At 32.0% G+C, this 25692-nt stretch overlaps 4 protein-coding genes across 4 annotated transcripts; 3 read left to right on the top strand and 1 right to left on the bottom strand.

Annotated features, from left to right (window-relative positions):
• Nucleotides 1–1257: 1257 nt before the first annotated feature.
• On the top strand, nucleotides 1258–5895 carry LOC101208570 (secretory carrier-associated membrane protein 4). Its single transcript, XM_004146063.3, has 12 exons — nucleotides 1258–1501; nucleotides 2156–2269; nucleotides 2350–2412; nucleotides 2750–2783; nucleotides 2879–3001; nucleotides 3284–3346; nucleotides 3440–3533; nucleotides 3754–3799; nucleotides 3903–3970; nucleotides 4150–4198; nucleotides 4739–4804; nucleotides 5653–5895. Exons 1-12 carry the CDS (start codon nucleotides 1445–1447, stop codon nucleotides 5683–5685), a joined length of 810 nt encoding a protein of 269 aa, XP_004146111.1. The 5' UTR covers nucleotides 1258–1444; the 3' UTR covers nucleotides 5686–5895.
• Nucleotides 5896–6752: 857 nt separating this feature from the next.
• Nucleotides 6753–10772, top strand: LOC101208330 (phosphoribulokinase, chloroplastic). Its single transcript, XM_004146062.3, has 5 exons — nucleotides 6753–7632; nucleotides 8160–8244; nucleotides 8349–8433; nucleotides 8545–8789; nucleotides 10141–10772. The coding sequence occupies exons 1-5, from the start codon at nucleotides 7073–7075 to the stop codon at nucleotides 10390–10392; spliced, it is 1227 nt and encodes a 408-aa protein (XP_004146110.1). The 5' UTR covers nucleotides 6753–7072; the 3' UTR covers nucleotides 10393–10772.
• A 1240-nt stretch (nucleotides 10773–12012) lies between these two features.
• On the top strand, nucleotides 12013–16628 carry LOC101207600 (protein LTV1 homolog). Its single transcript, XM_011652021.2, has 6 exons — nucleotides 12013–12188; nucleotides 13007–13590; nucleotides 13811–14227; nucleotides 14812–15423; nucleotides 15618–15745; nucleotides 16184–16628. The coding sequence occupies exons 2-6, from the start codon at nucleotides 13129–13131 to the stop codon at nucleotides 16185–16187; spliced, it is 1623 nt and encodes a 540-aa protein (XP_011650323.1). The 5' UTR covers nucleotides 12013–12188; nucleotides 13007–13128; the 3' UTR covers nucleotides 16188–16628.
• Nucleotides 16629–18227: 1599 nt separating this feature from the next.
• Nucleotides 18228–23250, bottom strand: LOC101207845 (CSC1-like protein At1g32090). The gene is made up of 11 exons (XM_004146060.3): nucleotides 22649–23250; nucleotides 21821–21973; nucleotides 21473–21608; nucleotides 21258–21359; nucleotides 21013–21132; nucleotides 20805–20885; nucleotides 20383–20723; nucleotides 19997–20242; nucleotides 19570–19894; nucleotides 19164–19397; nucleotides 18228–18708 (listed from the first exon to the last, which is right to left on the bottom strand). Exons 1-11 carry the CDS (start codon nucleotides 22960–22962, stop codon nucleotides 18373–18375), a joined length of 2388 nt encoding a protein of 795 aa, XP_004146108.1. The 5' UTR covers nucleotides 22963–23250; the 3' UTR covers nucleotides 18228–18372.
• Between the last annotated feature and the right edge of the window lie 2442 nt (nucleotides 23251–25692).

Genomic DNA, 25692 nt, shown 5'->3' with positions numbered 1-25692 from the left:
TACAAGTGAAAAGTAGTAAACGTATGAATTATTACAACCTCGATAAACAAAACTCGAATCCATAATTCTAGACCTAAACACTAAATTGTAAGTTCAAGTAAAAATGACGTCAAAAGAAGTAAAATTTAAAACAATCCATTTTTTTTATGGCAATAATTGCAAGTTTAGAACTACATGTTAAATTATAGAAACTTGAACTTTTAAGGTTGATTTTAATTGCCATGGTTTTATCAAATTACAATGATAAAACTCAAATCTTTTAAAATGGGCTTTTAAAATAGCCGAGACTCAATTTTAAAAGATACTTTACACCTTTAATCACCAGATATGAATTTAATGCTCACCATGTGTTTAGATTGACTAGAAAAAAATTATTTTGAATCATTTTTAATTTTTATCTTTTTATAAAAAATGTGTAATAGCAGTTGAAAAGTCAATCCAAACATACCCTAATGCCTCAAGCCTAAAATTTAAAACTAAAACTTATAAGACAAATTCTACACTTATAGTCTCGGAATGTCCTTGCTATCCATTATCTTTGTTCATTTTGAATGTTTTAATAAAGGGTGACTCACAAACCAACAACAATTATTTCATAATATTTTGTCTTACTCACATGCTTCTTATATAAAACTTTCCAAGATACCTCTCGACATAGAATTACACAAGCACACATAATTTAAATTTTTTAGAATTAAGCCAAAAAAAACACATTATTAATATAGATATTAAATTTCAAAATTTATAAGCACTTTTAACCATATACTTTAATATCATCAAAATTTATCTCGTTATGACGATATCGTTTCATTCATATTCTCTGTAAACTCGAGGATTATACATTCATAATTTTACACTTTTAAGCACACTCTTCGTCTAATGAAAATTGATTTTAATCGATTACAAATATCATATATGTAATTTAAAAATGACAAACACACTCTTATACAAGTTTTAAGACTCGTTTTTTACGATCGAAAAATTCAATGATTTAATTGCAACTGTTACGATACTTCAACCATAATTCTTCTCATTTTTCCAATATAAAAGAACTAAAAACTAAAAAGTTAAACCAAAAGACAAAAAAATAATTGAGAAAGTGTAAACAAAACAACAAAAGTTGAAGAAAACTTTTTTGGAAGTGCCCTAACTCCTAATTTCAAATTCAAAAATTCAAACAAATTTAAATAAAGTTTGAATTGATTAAAGAAAAAAAAAAGAGAAAAAGAAAAGAAAAGAGAGAGAGAATATAATATAAATTCAAAAAAGAAATATTGGCTAAAATTTGCAAGGCAGATCCCGCGTAACAAACAAGCACCGATAATAAAAAGGCACTTCAAGAACAAACCTTCACTCTACTCTATCGCTATTTGCTGTTCGCTACCACCCACCGCCTTCTCCAAACAAACAAAATTGCTCGATTTTAGGGATCTGAAAATTCGCCATGAATCGCCACAACGATCCCAATCCCTTCGATGAAGAAGGGGTCAATCCATTTTCGGTAATCTTTTCTTTTTTCCATTTTCTCTTTCTCTTGTGGCTTAATCTCACTTTTCTTCAGATCTGTGCATCTCGTTACTTTTTTTTCGCATTTTCGTTTCTTGTTTTATACGATTTATATTCGGCGAGTGTTTCGATCGGGTTTTTTTTGTTTTCTATTTTTGAGTTTGAGGGGGTGAGAGTGAGGTTGTTGGATTGTTCTTTAAGCTGGATCTAAGGGAAATTTTGCTAAATTTGGTGGAGTAGGGTTGATTTTATAGCCGCTGAGAAATATCTTTGGAGAATTATGGGAGTGATGTGAAGTAGTTGAAGGATGAAGTAGGTATTCAAATTTGGAATTTGAATTATACTAAACGTAGACTTAATGGTACTAGTTGTTGTTGTTTTGGAGTACTTAGGAAGATGATTTCATATCATCATTTGGGATTGAAAATGAGCGTCATTACAATCTGTGTGGAATTGTTATTTGGATATGCATAAATTGAAAGCAGCCATTTGTTGTTTATTGACAATGCTCTTCTTGTTGGCTGTAGCTTATTATTTATCTGTAACATCTGATATTTGAAACTATAAGAAGTAAGCAAATCAAGTTTGTTCTTAAGAGGATGGAAATGGTAACAGTACGGCTTGTCATTACTAATTTCAACATTTGCAGAAAGGTGGTGGTGCTCCTGGATCAAAGTTTCGAATCCCGCAAATGGTATCAGAAACTCTGGGCTTTGGACAGAAGCATGATGCTACAGTGGATATTCCACTGGATACGATGAATGTAATGATTATCATACTCTGTACTTTCTTGCTTGGATTCTTTTTACTTTGAAGAAGTAATGTTTTATTTGGTTCATGTAGGATCCGAAGAAGAAGGAGAGAGAGCTTGCTGCCTGGGAAGCTGAACTTAGTAGGAAAGAAAAGGTGATTTGTTTGACATCAATGATTTTGTGTCTGTGTAAGACTGATTGATACTACCTACACCTACAGCTGTCCATAACTCGACTATATGTGAATACATTTTGGTAGTTGTTCACCCGCTCATTTGTTTTATGCAAGTTGATTTTGTTTTTTTCGATTCTATTCTGTATTCTAATTTTAGACGTTAGTTTTTTACTATTTGATTTATATCTATATATATTTATATTATACATACACACACTTTATCATAATTCATAACCCTCATCCAACCAACCAACAAAAAAGGTATTTGTTATTGTGGAGTGGTTAACTAACTGTTCTTATGTCTCATTTTTACCAGGAAATCAAAAAAAGGGAAGAAGCTGTTTCTAAAGGTTGTTGATATTGCTACAAGAAATGACATAGAATGTTGTTTGCTCTTGTTTTTATGAAGCTATTGACAGTCTATAACCTTTTCAATGTTGCACAGCTGGTGTCCCTGCTGATGATAGAAACTGGCCTCCATTTTTCCCTATTATTCATCATGATATAGCTAATGAAATACCAGTACATGCTCAGAAGTTGCAGTACTTGGCTTTTGCTAGCTGGCTAGGTATGCAAAGTTAATTGTCTCAATTCCTTTTTAAATGTTAAAAAGAACAAAGAAAATTCACTTATGGTGCGTTGTATTTGAACCCCCCAAAATATTTTTAATTGTATAAACTTTATACAAATATTTGAGTTAAGCATTTTGATAGAGTTTCTCTCCTATGTGTGTATAATGCTCTTCACCTTACTTGGGTTCTTGCCTCACCTACCATATCATCCTTGACATATTCATTTCTAAGCATGTATTATGCAACATATTTATTTTTAACTCTACATTTTATCACAGGTATTGTTTTGTGCTTAGTCTTCAATGTTATTGCAATAACTGTCTGCTGGATTAGAGGCGGGGGTAATTACTTCACTCTCAATTTTCTTTATTTGTGCAATGGGTTACCTTAAGCTACTACAAATGGATTTGTTGACTGTTGACACCACTTGGCAGGAGTCAAAATTTTTTTCCTTGCTGTAATATATGCGATACTTGGGATTCCACTTTCCTATGTGCTATGGTACAGGCCTCTATACCGAGCTATGAGGTGAGATTGGATAATCTTTATATTTCATTCAAATGTGTTAAGAGGAATTCCTTTACTGGGTTTCTTCCCTCGGCCTCCTGCTTTTGTCTTTGCTGCTCTCTTGTTATATTCTTGTTTAATAATTTCCTAAGATGTTATTGTTATATTTGCTCATTTTGTATGCTTTAAACTTCTGATCGCTGACACTATTTTGTATTTCTCATTTTATTCAACTTTGCAGGACAGATAGTGCTTTGAAATTTGGTTGGTTCTTCATGTTTTACTTGGTATGAACTCTAAATACTATTAATCTTTTTCCCTCAAAATAAAGATTTTTTACCCCTTATTTTTATGTAGTAGTTAATTAATTGAGTTTCTACCACCGTACAGCTTCACATTGCATTTTGCATTTTTGCTGCCATTGCGCCTCCTGTTGTGTTTCACGGACAGTCATTGACGTAAGTTTATGGCTTTCATTTCAGCCTTTTAATATGCTTTGCCTTCAAAATGTTCATGAATGAATGAATGAAGTTTCATTCTTTCGCCTATATAATAGCTGCTCCTATTTTTATCATTGTTGCTTGTGGCTTTCTCCATGCTGCATGGATTACTGAATATATCCTCCAAACGTTTTCAGGGGTATCTTAGCAGCAATCGACGTCTTCTCTGAACATGTCTTGGTTGGGGTAAGTTTCAAATAGACAAAAAAAAAAAACAACTATAAACCTTGCATACCCTCTCTCTTTATTTATTTATAAAGAGGAATGGAGGATCCATTTTAAAATGGCAAACATACGAATTGGACTGTCTTTGTCGCCTCATTATTCATCTTTTTAGGTTCTGTTTCATGTTTAAAATTGAGTTTAAACTATTTAACTTTGTCTTGGCTCTCGTGCTTGTCATTCTAGGTTTCTTAACAATATCAATAGTGTGGTTTTGTACTGGTCGCTGCTGATTTTACACCATTAGACCTATGAGCGAACCACGAAAATGTTTGAACATGCTTCTGGTGGTTATTTTTAGGACTGTCACAGAATAACAATTGGTTACTTTTTCGTTAGTATTACATGATTGAGTGACATGATTATTTTGAACTGTTGTAAGTTTACCTGTATGAAACGTTGAATACAAGCATAAATATAATTGAAGATCAGATTCTCCCTATTATTTGTTGGTGCTTCCTGCTATTCCGAGTTTGACTAATAATTGGGATTTTCTTTGCACAGATATTTTACCTTATTGGTTTTGGCTTTTTTTGCTTGGAATCACTTCTTAGTCTGTGGGTCCTTCAGGTAAGACATGGTTATCTTTATCCTGATTTGCTTATTATTACTTTTTTTTTCTTGGCCCATCTGATTACCATTAAATTTTCTGTTTTCAAAAATCAAACTTATAAATACTACTTCCATGTTCTAGTTATAGTTCTCTTGATTTATCACCAACATTTTAAAAGCATTTAGAAAAAGAATAAAAAAACTTTTAAAAAAAACTTAGTTTGTTTTTGATTGAGAGTTTAGAATGGACTGTGTTCAGAGAAAGTGAGACGCAAGAAACCCATCTAATTTTTACCTTCATTTGGTAACAATGTTTTTTGTTTTTAATATTTATGTTTGTTCTCTTACATTCAGTCATTTTTTATAACCTATGGCTCCATTTGGTAACCACTTTTTTTTTTTTGTTTCTTTTTCTTTTGAGTTTCTTGCTCTTAAATTTCTTGCATTGTTAAATATTTTTTTTATCAATATTTTCAGCCAAATTTTGAGTACTAAACAAAGCAGTTTTTAAAAGCTTGTTTTTGTTTTAAATTTAACCAAAGTGAGTAGGAAAAAAAAAACTAATAAAATTTGACAAAGTAAATAGAAAAAAACTCGTATGTGAGATTTAATTTTCAAAAATAAAAACCCAAAAATAAAGTTAACAAACTTTAGAGTTGGCTTGGTAGAATTTGTCAATCAAATTTGACAATGATTAGGTGCATTTTTTAAAAAAGTATCCAAAGTTTTTTTTTTTTGGGTCTTGCCCTTGCTTTTATCGTTAACATGCAAAATTTTCGTTATATATGTGTGTGTATATATTTATATTCTAACCACTCATCTTCCTATTATTTTTCCTCTTGATTTATGTAATTTTTTTTTTGCAGAAAATCTATTTGTATTTTAGGGGAAACAAATGAGTGAAGAGGAGATTATTAAGCAACGGTTGTGATGTTGCAGCGGAAAAATCTTTGGTTTGTCATTTCTTGTGATGGGGTTTATAGGGTTAGTATGGCTATTGTATTTTAGGATGTTTTTTTTTTTTTAATGAGCCAAGAGAAAGATGTGGATTCTAATGTTGATGATTGATATTATTGATGTTGATATAAATATATAATTTTGTGCGAAAATTGCTATTTTTTTTTTTTTTTTTGGTATGCTCGTTCAAATCACACTTTATTTAACGTAGCTTTCATAAGTCTTATAGTTAATTGACAAATATAGGTTTAATCTTTATGCTCATATAAACAACAGCTATGATGGGCGTTCATGGACCGAGTTGGGTGAAATTTATTTTCTAATTCTCTTTGGCAACAAAGATGATGTCAGGATTGTGTAAACTTGATCAATTCTGATTTCTTCCCAATTTTTCTGCCTCTCAATAAATTTCATTCCATGTTTAAAATGATTGTGTGAAACAAAATGAAAAACAAGAAATACTAACTTTCACAACCTGTGGGAGTTAAAGATGAAAATATTCATCAATATGTCCATAAATAGAAAGGTTCGATATCGATCTTAAATATCTACGACTAGTTTTGATATCTTTTATAAATGCTACGATATATGTGAGTAAAGACTTGTTATATATATAACAACGTTACTCTATTTACTTCTTTTTCTACCATTGTTGATGAATTAATAACAGTCAAGATCCAATCGCATGAGTTACTTTTAATTAATTACAATCTAAAATGTTAATATAAATCTAAAATTGTCCAATATGTGTGTTTTTCTCTCTCAAACCTTCCCTTCTATTCATTGAACTTGTGGTTCAATTTTGATGGAGGACGTTGAGAAACTGTACAATTCAAAGAGCCAACGATTGAGTAATTTTGATTTCAGAGTTTTCATCTCTTCTTCATTCTACACCTCTCACTTATCATCCATAACCATCCAATCCACCATTGCCACGTGGCATCAGAAATATCCAAAACTGAATGAGATCCACCACAAAGTTCCTCTCGTCACTGTTTGTCATCAACTCATCAAGAACTTCATCTTCAATCAGGAATCCAACATTTCAACTTCTCTTAGGAAATGACAGTTTTACCAATGTCCAATGTCAAAAACTCACACAAAATCCCTCTTTCCAATCTATATTTTACAAAGATAACAAGGGTAATTGAAGAAACTTAGCAGTAAGCATCGAAGTCTTTTTTGGTTCCTTTCCAAACTGTTGTCTGTTTTCTTGATCCTATCTAAATACTTCCCGTTCAATGAAAAGAAGAAAGGAAAAGTGAAGGCCAAACTGTCTTACGCTTCAGAAAACCAAATTAGAGTAACCAAAGATCTAAACTTCAGACCATGGCAACAGTCTCTACAGCCAAGTCCCTTATCTACACACATTATTCAGTCTATTCATCGTCAAAAACAAGCTTAGGACATCACCAAGAACATATAGTTTTCTTCGCAAGTGGCAAAAAATCCAAGAGTGGCAAAGCCAACACGAATCCATGGCTGATAACCTGCTCAGCAGGTGACCAACAGACAGTTGTGATTGGTCTAGCAGCAGATTCGGGGTGTGGGAAAAGCACTTTCATGAGAAGGCTAACTAGTGTATTTGGAGGTGCAGCAAAGCCACCAAGAGGTGGAAATCCAGACTCCAACACACTCATAAGTGACACTACAACTGTGATATGTTTAGATGATTATCATTCATTGGATAGAACTGGAAGAAAACAGAAGGGAGTTACTGCACTTGACCCAAGAGCTAATGATTTTGATCTCATGTATGAGCAAGTTAAGGCTCTCAAAAGTGGAATTGCAGTTGAGAAGCCTATTTATAATCATGTCACAGGCCTTCTAGATCCACCTGAGCTTATCAAGCCTCCTAAGATCCTTGTCATTGAAGGCCTGCACCCGATGTAAGTTATTGTATCCCCAACTTCTCCTGTTAGAATATGAGTCCAATAATGAACATTCCTTTTTTGGTCATCTCTGAGCCGCTGCTTAATCAATTAGTTACGAAATACCAAAACTCTCTAGGTGTGACATCAATATCTCTGTGTTCATATACATTTTGAGAAATAAACTTCTCCAACCTTGAGAAAAACGGGCCCAAGGGATTGAATAGATATCTTCAATTTTACAACTTCCTCACCCTTCCTCCTGCATTTGATTCTTATTAAAAGATCACCGGAGATAAAGAAGTTTTGAGTGTTTTTCTTATTTTCTATATCTCACTGATCAACCAAACGTAGCTTTCCACTTCGTTATGAATGAATCACTTGAAATAAATAGTCCATTTCCCTTTGCATTTTCATATGTTTTCATATTCTCTGTGATAACTGATCAATCAAAGTCTAATCATTCCATTTCCACAGCAGAGGGGAAATATTCGCAGGCCAAGTAATTTTTATGAGATTTCATACATGGATCTACATTTATGCAGGTACGATTCACGAGTTAGGGATCTTCTAGACTTCAGCATTTACTTAGATATCAGCAACGAGGTCAAATTTGCTTGGAAGATTCAGGTATACATTAATCAAATATTACATACGAAATTAAAAATTAGGATAGAGTAATATTCTACTTTCTCTAAATTTCGAATTAGAAATTGAAATCAAAACAATTGCAGAGAGACATGGCAGAGAGAGGCCATAGCCTTGAGAGTATCAAAGCAAGCATCGAAGCGCGAAAACCAGATTTCGACGCATATATCGGTAAAAATTAAGCTACAAAAATTCCAAAATCCGGCATAGATAAATGACAAGATTCAAAGAAAAACATACTTGAATAATCTGAATGCGATGATTGTTTTGATTTGGATTTAGATCCACAAAAGCAATACGCGGATGCGGTGATGGAAGTACTGCCAACGAGATTGATTCCAAATGACGATGAAGGCAAAATTCTTAGAGTTAGATTGATAATGAAAGAAGGAATAGAGAATTTCAGTCCAGTTTACCTGTTTGACGAAGGATCAACAATCTCATGGATTCCTTGTGGAAGAAAGCTTTCATGTTCTTATCCTGGAATTAGGCTCTCTTGTGGCCCTCAAACTTACTTTGGTCATGAGGTATTCTCTTCTCAACACTCATGCATTTCATGCAAACACTTTCACCTTTTCTTCTTCTTGTTTTAGTATAAATCATTAGTTTTAATTTGATATTACCATTTAAAATACAAAATTATTAAAAATATCTGAAAATACCTATAGATTATTTTAACTTTGTTATATTTGTAAATATTTTAGTTCACTTTCTTATATTTGAAAAAAAATATTTTAAATTAGTAGATAAAAGTTTAGTGAACATTTGAGCTAAATAGTGAGTTATTATATAGTCATAAGTTATCGTTGCTAGATTAGAATAATTTGTGTTTGGAATGCATATTGTTTTAATTTGAGTTATAATTGTATGTGTTTTGTGTATAGATTATTTTAGTTTAATAAAAAAATAGTAAATATTGTAGTAAAGAATAAAAAAGGATGCATGTTAAATAGTAAATATTGTAGTTTTGAAATAGTGTTTAGTATAACAAGACTTTTAAATATTATTTACTGAAGCAAAATATGGTTATTACAGACTTAGATAATAATTGCCCTATTGTTTTATTCACTCTCCATCGTTGTTCAATTTTAGAAACTAACAAAAGTAATTTTTATTTGTAAAATCGAACAAAGAATTCAATCTATATGCGAGAATCATAGATTAGTATCTAATTTAAGAGAAAACATACGAAAATACAAAACTAAAAACAAAATCGCTAACAAATGTGATTCTTTGATTTTTGAATTCTAAAAGATGTCCAATAAATCCTTAGATTTTTAATTTTGCATCCACTAAATGCTCGAAGTTTCAAGTTTGTGACTAATATGTAATTAACCTATTTAAGAGTTTTCCTTCTAAAGAAATAAAATTATAAATAGACAAACCATTACATGAAAATTTTAGAGTTTCGACACAAAGTTCTAATCTATATTATAAAGATTATAAGCACACTTTAGTCTATTTTATTTCTAAATTTTCAAATGGAACTTGCGAAAATCACTCTGAATTATATGAGATTAATTTAATCTTGAATTTTTAACTCACATTTATCAAACATTACAATTTGTCTTTACAAATCAATCTCTTATATTTGAAATGCGTTGAACTTGATATGTGATGTTTCGAAACCTAAATTATTTATGTTTATGACCCTAGAGTTTAGAGAAATGCATATTATAAACTCTCTAACTTTAAAGTTACATTTATATTATGAATAACTATTGTTAATAAAATTATTTCTCTTCTATCTCGATGTAGCTAACGCACTGTTGGCAAACCACGTGAATCATTCTACTAATTCTTCTCTTTTCTTTATTTGTCGGCTCCCTAACTTCTTAGATTCATTGCTGACAATAATTTGTTTTGTGGTAATTTCAGGTAACCGTAATGGAGATGGATGGGCAATTTGATAAATTGGATGAGCTTATCTATGTAGAAAGTCATCTAAGCAACATTTCCACCAAATATTATGGTGAAATTACTCAACAAATATTGATGCACTCTGATTTCCCAGGAAGTAATAATGGAACAGGCCTTTTTCAAACCATTATTGGCTTGAAAATTAGACACCTTTATCACCAAATTATAGCCACCAAACAACTCTCCAACATTCAATCCGCAAAAACCTAAAATTCACCTTCGTTTTCTTGGTACAACAACAATAACCAGGCGAAAAATCGAATCTTCGACTTCTAAATTGAAAGACTGTGTCAGTTTTTGTTAGCCTAAGTTCACTTTAGTGCCTAAAAGTCTCTTTGGGTTTTATGCTCCAAAGTTGTTAATTGAGAGATTGAACATATCGACTTTTAGAATGGTACGTAATTGGTAACTTATCAATTCGGTTTGGTTAATTAGTTGGTATTAGTTGTAGTTTTGTGATATTTAGGGAATTGAAAATGTTGTTAAAATATGTAATGATATTGGAGAATTATTATTATTTAAAAGAAAAGACATTCTAGGAAGAGATATATTGCCTCTCTATCTCAATAAATTTTCTTCTCTTGAGATAACAACTATGTTTATTTGTTTTTGTTCTTTTCACTTGTTTATTTATCTAACAATAGGTAAAGCTCGAAAATTTTTTAGTACATCCATTATGGAATGAAATATTAAACTTTCAATATGAACTAATGCTAATTACCTTTGACAAAAGCAGGAGGATTTCTTCTTACTTGGTAGCGATAGTGGTATGAGTTTATAATGTAATGTAATCCATAATTATGTTTGGATTGAACATTTTGAACTTGATTTTTAATACAAAACTCATTTCATCATGACACTTTTTAATTCAGTCATCTTTCTCACTATTTTCACTCTCCACCCTTCGTGCTTTCATTTTCGTTCTGTCTTCAATTACTCACGCTTTTCAGTCTCATTTTGATTTCCAGTAATTATGATTACTTTTTAACATTTTAGTTCTTCAAACGTCTTCTAAGGAGTATTTGGGTACAATAATGAGATTAGACACCCAAAACTCACGCTTAATTTAGATTGAGCGTTTTGAACTCGATTTGTGATTTTCCTATGAAATGTAAATATTTTGTCAAATGTTATATTTTTTTAAAATAATTTCTCGTATAAATTTATATATCTAAAGAGAGAAAAAGAGAAAACAAACCATAGTTGAATTAGTTAAACATCAAAATAAAATGAAAAATGAAAATATTTTGTTGCATTAGATCGTTTTTACAACCATTTTTATCGATAGCCTATTTCAATTCATGTAGAAAATAAAAATAATAATTTCAATACATCATAGTTTTAATGAATACTTGAGAAGCTTGTACAATCATCGATGAATTTTTGATGGATCTGTAGAGACACATTTCCTTTTCACATTATCAGTTTTTGTATTTTAATATTAATTTTAAAGTATCAGACTACAATATATACTATTAAAAAATGTACCAGCTATAGATCATCACTATTACAATATGTTTTTAAATTGATCTATATTTAATAAATTTTGTTGAAAAACTCACTTAGGCTATTGAATCTATGAAACACATCTACATTAAGAGAATTTTTAAAATAGTAAATTTTACAAAATATTTACAACTTATAGCCGATTTTATTATAAATAGTAATTGATATACTATCGTGATAGAAGACTATGAGTGATAAAATCCAAAATTTTGCTATAGCTTATAAATATTTTAATTTATCTCGCTACTTTTAATTTTTTTTTACTTTATTTATTTATTTTTTAATATCATTAAAAAAATATTTTATTTAAAAATAAATCACATCCCTTTTATTGTTTAACTTGCGCCCTCTTTGATAGAAAACAAACCCTAAGTGCACACTCTCTTCGACTTCTCTCCAATCTTCAACGTTCGGTACATCTACTCCGACCAGACGACGCCGGCGACTGTAACTCCGATCAGAGCAGCCGCACTCGCCCTCCTTTTGGTTTTGGTTTAAAGGTTTTTACTTTTTTCTTTCTTTTTTGTGTATCAATGTTTGAGTAATGTTTCATCTGGTTTGACAGAACGCACGCGTATGTATATGCTTTTTTTATTGGTTACTTCATATTAATCCCAACCGAGATGTTGAAATTTATATAAAACATGGTTTTGGCCTTGGGCATTTGTATTGCATTTTTTGAAAAAAAAAATATTTTTTTGTATTTATTTAATTTGGAATGTGTACATGACTTTTTGGAATATCATCTTAAATTTTTGGTATGGTTTAATCAAATTTGTATGTTAATGTACTATTTATCTATGTTTTAAATAAATAAAGAGTACTCATATGTTCTTTATTTATGTTTTAAAGAAGTATTGTTATGTTCTAACATATATGAGGAATTTATTTACAAGTATTATCACATATTAGTTTGAAAAAATAAAAAATTTACGATGTCAATTAATTTTCTAGAAATTGGGTGTAGTGTTGCGTGTCCATACTTCTTAGCTCCCAAGTTAACACAACGTCCCTACTCAGTGTGCACTCGCCGGAGAAAGGAATGGAATCGATAGAAAATTGCTCAGAAAAAACGTGAAGAACAACAATGAAAAAAAATCTATATTTTTTCCAAAACCATTAGTTGTCTTTTTAAGGAAAAAGTAAGAAATATTTTAAACATTAATAATTGAAAATTCCGTTTTAGAATTAATTGAAGAATTGCTTTTAAAACGTTTATAATTCTAACACGGTTTTAATTTGCTAGGTTAGTCATTCCCAACACTACTCTATATCTTGCCATCTTAAACTGCATTAACTAACTCTGCAAAATTTTCAGATTCCATTCTCAGCAACACCAGCTTTGTTGCGTCCTGACATCTGCTCTTTACTCTCTACTTTGTGGTGCTATTGGTCCATTCTACATCTAAGCGATCCTTGACATTCTTAACTTGACTTGCAATGGGAAAGAAGAAATTTTTTGACAAGAAGAAATCAGCTACTTTCCAATTACTTGCTCGTGACTCATCTGATCCCAATTATGATGGAACTGCTGCCACTGACCGTGTTTTTGTTCGTGTTGACAACCACTCTTATACTCTCCCTGCCTTTGATGATGGTCCTGTCGATGCTTCCGGTTCTGCCTGCTATGATGAAGATCCTAACTCAATATTTGCCGATGCTTCTGAGGATTACGATGAGGAAGAGAATGGAGGTTTTGGGTCATCTATGCAGTTTAGTGGGGATGTTGGTGGAACGTCGTCGTTACCGGAAAATGTTAGAAAAGATATTTTGGAGCTTGGGTTCCCTGATGATGGTTACAATTATTTGCTGCATCTTCGGGAGATTAAGAATACTGGTGGTGGTTCAACATTTTATCAGAACCCCAAGGCCAAGCTGAATCAGGTTCCACGTGATGAGAAGGTTGGTTGTTTTATTTTGTTCAGAATGCAAACTATTTTTTGGCATTTGGGCTGTATTCATAGTTATTTGTTATATGGATTAGATACATAAGTTAGCACATTCAGGATTATTCTGTGGTTACCTATTTCTGAAAATAAGCAACAGTTTGGGAAGCTTTTGTGTTGTCTCTGGATAAGTTTTTTTCCCTTTCGTCCAATACATTTCTTTGATTGTTTTGCAGGCTTATGATGCCTCCAGAATGATTGTTTCTAAAATGAACGTTGATGCTGATGAGAACGCCTACAAAGTTGCGTCCAAGATTGTTGGAGTCAGGGTTCAAAATGTTGTTGACCCTGAAATAGCTGCACTTCTTGATGACGATGATTTATCGCGATTTGGTTCTGATGTTGAGGACTTAGAAGAAGACTTTGTTGTTCAGGCAAACTTGTGTGAAGATGGGGAGGATGGCACAACGAACAGTAAGATTAGTGTGGTTGAGGATGATGAGAGAACGGCCGGAAGCCTTTTAGTTAACAACAAATCTTTTGGTGACCACATTTTTGAGGATGCAGATATGGAACATTTGGAAGAAGCGGTCGATGGCAGCGATGTTGATAAGCCACGAACTCGTCGGCTTTTGGACGATCAATTCGACACTGTAAGTTCCCAATTGTTATGCATCTTATGATTCTCACATTCTTGTGATTATTAACTTTTTTCGTTTTGTTCTGACATTTCAGATTGTGGTTTGACTTTTTGTACTTAAAGTATACACCCTCAAATTTACTAATAATGACTTTTAGTGCCAACTTTCACTCTTTTTTAGTACATTTTTAATATCTAAATTTTTTTTAGTACATTTAAGGTTAGGTCTTGAGCAATTTTTGTCTAAAACTTCTGTTTTTTTAACTGGAGTTACTCTCTGTGGGATCTCTTTCTTTTTCACACGATCTTGTATGTATGTCAGTCATTTATTGGGCTAATAGACAATAAAGCAACAATGAATTACAAGAGAGAACGTGAGTGTAGTATTCTGGTATATTTTAGTGGGAGGTTGTGGAAGGCTCTTGAATGCCTTCAGGAGTAACCCTTTCTTACAATTTTTCATCTCAATGATTTTGAGCTAGTAATGGGACCAATCATTCCCTTTTCTTCTTTGATTCAGATATTTGTTATCATATTTCCTGCCAACAGTTTTCTGTTTGGATTTTATATTTACCTCACTGTTTCTGATGGATGCAGCTGTTGAACCGGGACTATGCATCTAGCGACAGTGATGGCACTGATTGTGATGAACCCTGTATAGCCGAAGAGGAAGAGTCCCTTGCCCAAAAGCTCAATCATGCCCTTGGCAATCATAGTAAGGATGATTTGGAACTTGAGCAAGGATACAAGGCTCCTGCGGATATATTGAGTGGTAAAGAAGGAGCAGAAGATAAAGAGCTTTTGCAATCTGCCAGTGATGTAATTCACCGGTGTATGGAATATGCTGAGAAATATCAAAATGAAGACGATGGCATTGAAGATGAATTTGTATTTGATGAGAGCAGTGATGAATCTGAAGTTTGGGACTGTGAGACTATTGTCTCTACATGTTCTAATCTCAATAACCATCCTGGGAAGATCATGGCTCCTGAAATGACCAGAAGGAAGAAGTTGGCTGAAACTGTCACTGGAGCTCTTAATTCCAATAATCCTGTGATAACTCTTCGGGGGAAAGAGAAGCTACCGGTGAACTTTCTACCTCATGGTCGAAAAGTCGACAAAGTGAAAGATACTAGCAACTTGAGAACTGAACCTCAGAAGAGGAAGTCGCATGGTCAGGAGTCCAAGGAAGAGAAGAAGGAGAGAAAGGTAAGCTGGCTTACCTTATACTTTTCTGTTTTATTTTATTTGTGTAATTTTCCAAGAATTGGATATATGTATATCCGTACAGTATTTAGGTAGAAATCTTTGTGCTACTTTTAAACCAAATCTAAATTATAGTTATAAGTTTGCTTGTGCTGCCATTCATCGGTATTTATTGAAGTTCTCCTTAATTTATGCAGGCTGCTATCAAAGAAGCACGTCGTGAAGCACGCCGCACGAAAAAAGAAACGAAGGGCCTTTACAAGGAGGAAGCTCATCGTGCTCAGAAAGTAGTTGCTTTTTCTGGTCCAGCATCTATTCATCTTATGTAAGTACCAACCAAAAAAATGTTGTGGTGTTCCAGAATTTTTTATTGGCATGTCTAAGATGTGTGATGATGCCTCTATCTGTTTGTCAATATTTCTACATCTACTAATTATCTTGTATTGTGCTACATCGACTAGTACTTTAGGCATAGTTGGTATTTGGTATATTTGCAATTGCCCCTTAAATTTAATCTTACTCATCAGTTTCTGTTTTTCGTCAGTTAGTGGTTTGTTGTTAGGTGTTAAATGTCAATGCTAATTGGAAGTTAGAATGAGGTGTGTGACTTATGCAGCTTAATATGTTTTTTGGAATGATTGGCCTAGTGAGAACAATAACGGTATATTAAACGAACCACTATCTAGTGCAACTGTGCAAGGTGTATAGAGAGGAACAAAGCCTACTGGTTGTTTTAATAATGATCATAAATATTTAATTTCAGGTGAGAGCGTTTCGCAATGCTTCAGAATTGAACACGGTTTTCATTCGTAACAAGGATCAAAGTACTTGGAGAAGTTTGCAGAACAATACTTGTATAGAACGAATAGCCAATGATCCAAACTATGAAGAAAGGAGAGGAAAATAAGAAAAGAGCCAATGTGTTCAAAGATTTCTTGATATCATCCACCACATACCAACCTGCTCACTGATCTGATTCTTTATACGGTTAGTCTAAAGAAGTGAGCGTCCGTAACACATCTTGTGATGATGTGTGTTTGAACGAAAGCATATTTATAACTGAAGTTTGCTTCAACTTGCATACTTCGTATTTTTGTTCTTTTCTAGCATTTAAGTTGAGATGACATTATTTGAATTAATGGACAATTTAAGGACTAAAATAGCATATACAAACAATAAAATTTTATTTTAGCTATAGAAAGCTTATAGATTTTATAACTTTTCTTACACAACTTACATGACAAAAGGGTTTGAAAGCATATTACAAGCTTTTGTAGAACTTTGGTTCATAATATTATGACTACGTGGGAGTGTAGATTGTGAAGGGAAAATACAGTGAAACCATATATAGGATAGTGTAGTACTAATTTCTATAGGGGAAACTAACCCTTCCATACAAACAAGTAGTACTTAATGGGGAATGAGGCCTGCTCTTCCTCCCCCAAATATTGGGTTCGGACTCCAGTCGACGTAGTCTGTCACAATTTCCGAATCGTCCTTCAAATGACCATCATCTCCCTTCACTTGATATTCATAGTTGCCATAAGTTGAAGGTGCATTGGTTACGGATATTGTTGTTATTATAGTAAACATCATTACACCAAAGAATAAATATCGAAGAACAACCGAGGTAAGTGTGGATGTTGTCATGCTATATTTATGTGCTATCAACTCCTCCCCTTGGTTTCTTGTGATTGGTTTATTTAGATCATAATATTTCATTAGAAGTGAGATTGACTTATAAATAAGCATCATTAGTGTTTGAAGTAAAATGGATTTTCTGTTCACACGAGACGGATGACATATCATGTTTCTTTCATGCACACGGTATTTTATTAAACATGGAATGCTTACGAGCCAACAACAGTTTCGCTCAATTTTTTGAAAACATGTTTGTTTTTTTAACTTAGAAGATGTGAGATATCTATTTTGCTATCAGTTTTAAATGAATTCCTTATCCCTTCTTCCTCAGTTTTTTTATTTCTTTGAGATGTGTTCCTTCTTACATTAGAACCAAACAGTGACCTAAGTTTAAATTGTGTGAAATCATTTAAAAGTAAAGATGTTTTAACTTTTTTTTTTTCAATTTATAAGCACGGGTTTTGACTACTTGCACTTGTTTGAAAAGAAGTCGCAAATGTGACTTATTTATTAAAAGTTCATGTAAAGTTTTATTATGTATGACTATTTAAACACAACAAATGTTTGTATAAATGTGAAATTAGGTCAATTAAATTTAGCGTAATACTATTATTATTGAAAAATATGATACTAAGAATAATGTAAATTACATGAGCAAAATAAAGGGGCCCTAATTATAGTATTTGTATTTTTTTTTCTTCTTTTTACTTTTATGTTTAATTATAATTTAAATTAATTACTAATAATAAGATTAACAATAAGTGTTGGTAGTTTTTTAGATATTAATTATGCAACTAATTTTGAGTACTAAAAAAAATACACAATTGATTTGAGAGAATCATACAACACATTCAAATTTCAACTTGTGAGAACTAATATTTCATTATTAACTTTAACTAATAAAAAAGACAAACTTCAAAATTAATCTAAAATTATGTTAACAAAGATAATTTTGATGGTGTGAATTTCTAAAAAATTAAAAATTAAAGCATAAATCTAAAAATATGTTTTTTTTCCCTTGTATATATACACACACATATATATCAAATCATTAAATTTAAAGGTTATTGTTATATCAAACGACTCAATACAATTAACGAAAGGTAAAACAGAATGAAACTTTGGGCATTGCCTAAGTGAGATAAAACAGAACGTAGCCAATCTCATCAATCAAAAAACAGAATGAAACTTGAGAACATTTTTCATTGAGAATGAGATAATTACAATTAATGAAAGATAAAACACAAAGTTTGGTTAAAAAACCTATCAGCTTGGGGGGGTCAATTCCTACATTGTTTGATTTAAATTGTTCTAATGCTCAGGATCATAACTATAGGCATATTGATGTGGAGGATATGAAGGATATACAAAATGAGGAGGGGATTGAGGATGATATATATAATGGGGTGGGGACTGAGGATGAGAATGATGATGTTCATCAACTATGTGTGGTGGGGAAGGAGAACTGAGTTCACTCACAGAGCTATCATCATGTACTGGAGACTTTTGTTTCTCAACTTTAACCTCTGATAATTCTTCTTCCTCAAAAGATCTGAAAATTGGATGCAAGTAAGCATCGGCTAAGAAGGCTTTTACGTTGAGGTCGGGTTCCGTGCTTCGCTCCAGTGTATCTTTGGCCATTGCTTCCTAGAGAACAAGAAACGGTAGAAAGTAAGACTCCGAGGAATACCATAAAAGTTCACTTAGAATTATAGTGTTTGTTACTGTCGTATCTTCAAACATTCAATTTGCGTAAAACTTTTAAAGGAGTGTTTGACCCACCGATTTTACAAGTCGGTGTTAATCAAGTCAACTCTACCGACTTCAAAAGTGGTCACAGAAGAACTTTGCACATTTTTCTATCCAATCTTTCTCTCTCTCTAACGTTTCCTAACTCTAGACTAAACAACTCCCGACTTAGGAACTCCTAAACACCCCGTGAAGGTTGTTAAAATTACACTTGAGAAATTGCTATAATTATTCCTTTACACTTGACTTTATGTGCGTGTATCAGCAAGTCATGAAGAAATGCATCAAAATATCAGATTACATGTTGGTGAAGATTCTTTTCAACAACTAGACTTGAAGTACTAAGATTTTACCTCGAGAGGATATTTACGAAATGCAGGTTCGAATCGGTTCTTGCAGTACTTGTGGAAGAATAAAGTCAATATTGGTAAGGCAACGAGCAACGGGGTAGAATTGGCAGCTTTTTTTGTACTGAGCAAACCCAATAACAGTAGTTGAGATATCAACAAGCTTGCTATGATGCGGCTATGAACATGGGGCCAAAAGGCACCAACACTCTCATAATGCTGATTATATACATTGATGATCTGCACAAATATTCCACATTTACAACCCATGATTCAGTAAGACGTAAAAAATCACAGGATCAAATAAATCTTTGAACGCTAACTGTGTTCCTTCTGATAATCAGAAAAACAATACATACTGATGTCGGTAATCAGAAATGTAGTCAGATAATCAGAATGTAGGGCGACAAACCTGATGTCGGTAAACCAAGTAGGCAAATGCGAAGAAGACGAGTATAAATGGGAGAAGAATGGGGGTGACCACAGAGTAGACAATTCCCAGTAGAAAGTACAATTGTAAGCTCGGTAAAGTTTCAGGAAATTCCACACTTCCTGGATCCATTGCCTTTGCTCTATCTCTTTCGGTTTTCACCATAAAGAGATTCTTGAGATGAAAGATGACCAGTGGTTTTAATCGAAGAATTTCGCTTGCTATTCCAGCCCACCCATCGACCATTATGTATGTAATGAAGAAAGTGGCCTTCATCGGTATGGAAACTCCAATCGTCCGAGGAATTCTGCAATCAGGTTGAAGGGCCATTTGAAGTTTGATCATTAGTCCATATACAATATTAGTGATATGGAAAATGTCATATAATTGAAAGGATGTGAGGCATTACTGAGTAGGAGATTGGTGAATGAAGGAATCCAGTTGCTCAAAAGCTGTACCAGTCACAATACTTCCCAAGAACACATTTACAAGCATAAAATAATAGTATTTCGCCGCAGCTCTTCTTTCAAGGGCAGAAACTGCTACGTGCCCCTCAATTTTTGACATGACCATGAGAACTGATGGAAGTATATATAAAAAGATTTTGAGAGCCAAACCCGGGAGAAAACCTTGTAAAAATGACTTGATGAACTTCCTGTATAGCATAAAACAATGCTTAAAAAGATCAGTCTTTGAAGATTCATCATAAGGAGGCATTCAAATGGATCGCAATCAAACTATAAGTACGAAAAAGATGGAGTGTAGATACAGAGGGAACAATGTACGTTGACTTACAATTCTATCACGGGCCTTAGGAAAGGTGCGACTCGTTCGAGACCTTCCAAATTGGCTAGCGATTGTACAAAAGCAATCGGTATCATGTAGAAGAACACTAGAGCAAAAACCAATAATGATATAACTAGTTTTCTAATGCTTAAGGAAACAAATGGTATAGCAAGGTTCTGCCAATAAACATCATGAGGTTCTGGAGCCCAATTTGTGAGCCATAATGTGGGATTCTTGCTCTGCTGCGTCTGTGCACAAACCGCAGCACCCCAACGAGAATCAAATGAAACGAAAGCAACTGGTAATATTGCTTTAGGATCTTTGATAATTTTCTGTCTCTCCAATCCCATCTGTACACATGAGGGTTCAAAAATACATCAGTAACAATTCATTAAATCTGGAGAACTATTGAATCTGGTTTGATGACTTACTCTGGCGTCGAGATCCTTCATTTGTTGTTTGTAGTATTCGATAGCATCAACTCTTCTACCACATATTCCAAAACATCCTGTCTGAAAGAAACAGTTCAATTGGTTTAATATCTAACCATAACGATAAACCAATGGGTTTGCAGCCTATGTGACTGACTGACTTATACTAAATAGTCGAATTCAAGTGCTCGGGAAGTCGGATGGATACCTTCGTAGTCGGTCTCTTATCTGGATGCCTTTCAAACTTAAGTAGATAATAGTCCAACCAATTCTGGAGCCTTGCTCTCTTTTTTGCTAGTTTAGCAAACTTGTTGGCATTGTATACAGCCTAAAAACAAGAAATGATATTAAAGAACAAACACCAGCTAAATAAAAGGTCCCCTGGTAGTATGGGCGAGCTATGAATCATGCCCAATTTTCTTTGAATATATTTTTATATAGTAATATTATTACCTGATGAGAAAGATAATGTTCGGGATGATTTTTATGAAAGAATTGATCAACCGAATCCGAGGTCGAGCGGCCAGATGAATGTGGTACATTTCTAACCAACACCTGACAGAAAGAAAAAACATTAAGCAATCAGTGCAAGAATTTTTCTCACCGAAAATCGCATTGTAAAATCATTCCTGGAAAGATGACTATTAAGCAGTAAATTCTTCACTTACAGTAAACTGTTCGGCACGTCTGCGCTGCGATGCCAAGAAATTCAATCTCATTTGTGCTACATTGTTGTATTCTTTGTAAAGCAAGTAACAAATCCATATGGTGAACAAGTACTCCAATCCTATATGAGCAAAAAACCTGAAACTCAAATGTTAGTGTGACTTTTCCCAGCAAGTCATAATATGAGATCAAACATGTAGAGAAGAGAAGTATTGAGAATAAGTGATAAAACAAATATCACTTCACCCTCTCAATAATGTGACATAAACACACATATTTGAGCATATTCGAACACAAAAATAAATAGTAAAGTGCACTTTTTCCTCTTTCATGTAGACAAGAACACCTACCTTATGGATCGAGGAGAAACGTTCGATATCGATAGCTTATCGATGTCGCTTACAACCAATTCCTTCTTTAAGAAGAATAGTGTCCCACTAGACACATTGACTGGTATGAGAACAAGTAGTGCAACAATGGTTATTGGGAAGAATATCTTCAACCTGCCAATAAGCATAAGGAGGAAAAAATACATTATAAATTGTTATTTATTCCTTACGAGTAATCATAAAACTAACATAAAAAAAAAAATATATCCTATGATAATCATTTTATACTAACGTTTTTCCAGTTTTGTTTCAGAAATTATTTTCAAAATAGATCTGTTTATACTTTTTTTACACCGACTTTTTCAATGAAAATGTTACTGTACTCATTGATATCTTTTTTTTTTTCTATATACAATTAAAATACAGGTCACTGATGAGAATATACGAAAAATAAGACAAGAAAGTACAATTTTAAAAAACAAAGTCACCAAATTATAATTCTGCCAAAGAAAAAAACATAGGTTCTAAAACTCTGTTTCCTTTCCCAAAATCAAACACCAAAAATCTCTTTACAAAGATGAAGAACACAATAGACAAATCTCCAAATACACAAACCAAAATCATTATGAAACAGAGGAGAAACCATAAACAGCAAATAAAATCATACGAATGCCCTAAATACCCAAACAGTAAAGATTAACACAGCAAAAAAAAATAATAAAGGTGCTCAAAATCAAAATCAACCCAACATGAAAAACAGAGAAAGAAGATTGTAAATCATAAACCATCATCGTTTCAGGAGAATCAGAAAAATTAAACAAGAAGTCAACAAAAAGGATATGAACAAACCCGAGAGTGTAAATTCTGAGAAAAACAGCTGAATCAAACCCAGCATGAGAAATAATTTCCGTCTCGCTCATCTTCAAAGCCGCAGGCATCCAGTTCAAAAAAGTGAGATAAGTGCAAATGTTGAGATTAACATATTTCCCAACAAAGTTTCTGGAACTACGAGGACTATTTCGTCCGCCATTGATATACCATTTAGGAAAATAAACTCTATCGTTGATGGGCTGAATTCTCAAAATAGCAAAAGCAAGAAGGAAAACAAAGGCAGTAATGATATTGATTAATGCTGAAACCCCAATATCCCCAAGAGTCGCCATTAGAGGACTGAAAGAATTCTAGAGAGAGAGAGAGAATGGTTTTGAAATGGAAGTGAAAAGGAAAATTGGGAAGAAGAAGAAGAAGAGGAAGAGGAAGAAAGGAATAATGGAGAGGAATTTCAGAGTGGAAATGATGAAATGGATAAACAATGGAAGGATTGAAGTGGTAGAAAGAAAGCATATAGTTGCTTGTGGGATTTGGTTTTTGACTTCACCAATCCGCCATTTTTCTACTTGTTTTCACTGTCCATGTGCAAGCTTAGAAGAGAGAGACAGAGAGAACAGGGAATTTTGTTCAGTCTTCTTTTATCTTAATTTTTTTATTTATTTTTAGTAGAGTCTTTATCAAACTTCCAAAACTAAGTTGTATTTATTTATTTATTAATTTGTTTTGGTATTATTGAATTCAACTATTTTTCAAGGAAATTGGAAAAAGCAAAAACAAATATTTTTTTTTAAATGATCAAACACAAAATATTTACAGCAATTTAGATAAAGTCTAGATATAATCCAAAATTTTGAAATAACTTTAAATTTTTTATTTATTTGGCTAGTTTCGAGATATTACTTTTATATTAAAAGTGTAATAAATTTTATCTTAATTATTTTGTTTTACCGAGTTTAAATGGTTTATTATTTAAAAAAAAACATTTTTTCTTTTTAAAAATTTAAGTATAAAATATTAATTTTGAGCAACTTTAGTAAAATAGTAGATTTTATTAACGAAAGACACAGATAAACTAGTAAAATAGTCACTTTTAATAAAAGTCAACTCCATACTTATATTCTAAAGTTTGTAACAATTTAATCCTCACGGTATAAGTTAGTTTTAAAATTAATATGTAAAAATATTGTCAATAATGAGACTTGAGCTTGGCCCTAAAGAATGCAAAAGGATAATTTAACGACTGAGTTATCTATTGATATTAATATAATTTGAGAAGAATTCATGTATTTTTTGACCCAATAATTTTACAAAAGGTGTAAATCGATATCTAATTTTGATTACTTTTTAACGTTAAATACTTAATTATTATAAATTGAAAAGTATAAAAATTAAACTGTTACCAAATTTTAAATACAAAATTACAGAGTTACATACCAATATTTAGAGATCAAATTGTTACCACCTTTGACATGAAGTATAAATAAAAATATAACAAATAAATTAAGTTAACAAGAAGAAAAAAGAGAATAAAGCGAAAATAAGAAAATAAGAAAATTTGCCTTTATGGCTATGGCGGCGTTGCTGTCAACGTTGGATTGGTCTCTAGTTCGCGGCGGGAAAGCTGGGCGTCGTCGTGACGGAACCTAAATTAGCGCCAATTTCTTTTTTATTATTTTATTTCTCTTATTTCTTACTTTATTTTAGCGTTGCATTTATTTCTTTATTAGGAAAATACATTGTTTTTCATAGGTTTTTCAAAGGGTCGAGATTCCTTTCTTTATTTGTTTCTTATATTTACAAATATAGTAAAAGAAAATTAAAAATATTTATAAACCATAATAAAATTATTAAATTTTCCTTAACTCAATTGAGTTTTTTCTTTCTCTATAATACGTATAAATAAATTCAAGATTAAAAGGTAAATACTGAATATATGAATCATATTTAAACTTAACTTAATCGTTGAGGATAAAATTACTTATTTTGGTTTACTAAATTGAACCCAAACTTAGGAGAATAAATGTTTGGAGCATTATAAATTAGACCTTTAATATATTCTCTTTTTTTATTTTATTTTTTTCTTCTTTTGTTGGTTTGTTAATTCCTCACCAACCAAATTCGAGTCCATGATTTTGATTCTCTTTCGTCGGATTTGGAAATAATTAAATTAATTAACCACTAATTAATTATAATTTTAAATAATATGGCCCATTATTCTTAATATTTCAAATGTATTTTCTAAAAATATATATTTCTTTTGTCTCGTCCTTTTAGAATATAGCAATTCATTTTTTATAAAAGTTCAAACATTTAATTTCTAAAAAATTTGAAATTTCGTAAGTGTAAAGTTACATTTATGTTTTCTTGACTTAATTTTATATGGATTTATTTGATCTTAAATTACAAGCGCATCGACTTAGTTATTTGACTTTTTTAGAAGAAAAAGATAGATGGAAGAATTGTCAAAAATAGCAAATTTGACCAAATATTTATAAATTATAGCAAAATTTCAGATATTATCAATAACAAATATTTTATAGTTAGTGATATCATTCCATCAGTCAGAGTCTATCATTGACTATCATTTATAGAATAAAAAAAATTACTATGACTTGTAAATATTTTAATTAATGTTATTTTAAAAATGTCCCTAAAAAAGTTGGGCATGTGAATTTAAGGTTATGGTGTTATATTTGATTAATATCATTATGGTGGGTTCTTTTTCAAAATAGAAAAAAAAATGTACGCTCCATGAAAAAAAATCACTGAAGAACGAAATTTATTACATTTGATTTTTCAATGAATTAAGTGTACATTAGCTTCGTCTCATGCTTTTTGAAGATGAAATCCCTTGTTTATCTGGAGTCATTTTGGTGTTAGATGAGGCTTTTATGTTAATGCATTTTATTTAAGAAAACTGACGTTAACAAAAGACGTGAAGTTACATTTAAAAAAATCAAAAGAGAAGTAACTTTTGAATATAATTCAATTGATATAGACAATACGTTTTCGACTAAACAAGAAAGAGTTTGTCGTATATGAAGTAATAACAAGTATAGTAT

This window comes from Cucumis sativus, chromosome 3, assembly GCF_000004075.3.
Source record: "Cucumis sativus cultivar 9930 chromosome 3, Cucumber_9930_V3, whole genome shotgun sequence".
Classification (NCBI taxonomy): Eukaryota; Viridiplantae; Streptophyta; class Magnoliopsida; order Cucurbitales; family Cucurbitaceae; genus Cucumis; species Cucumis sativus.
The sequence above is the reverse complement of the archived record's forward strand: the minus strand, read 5'-3'. Positions and strand labels throughout refer to the sequence as shown.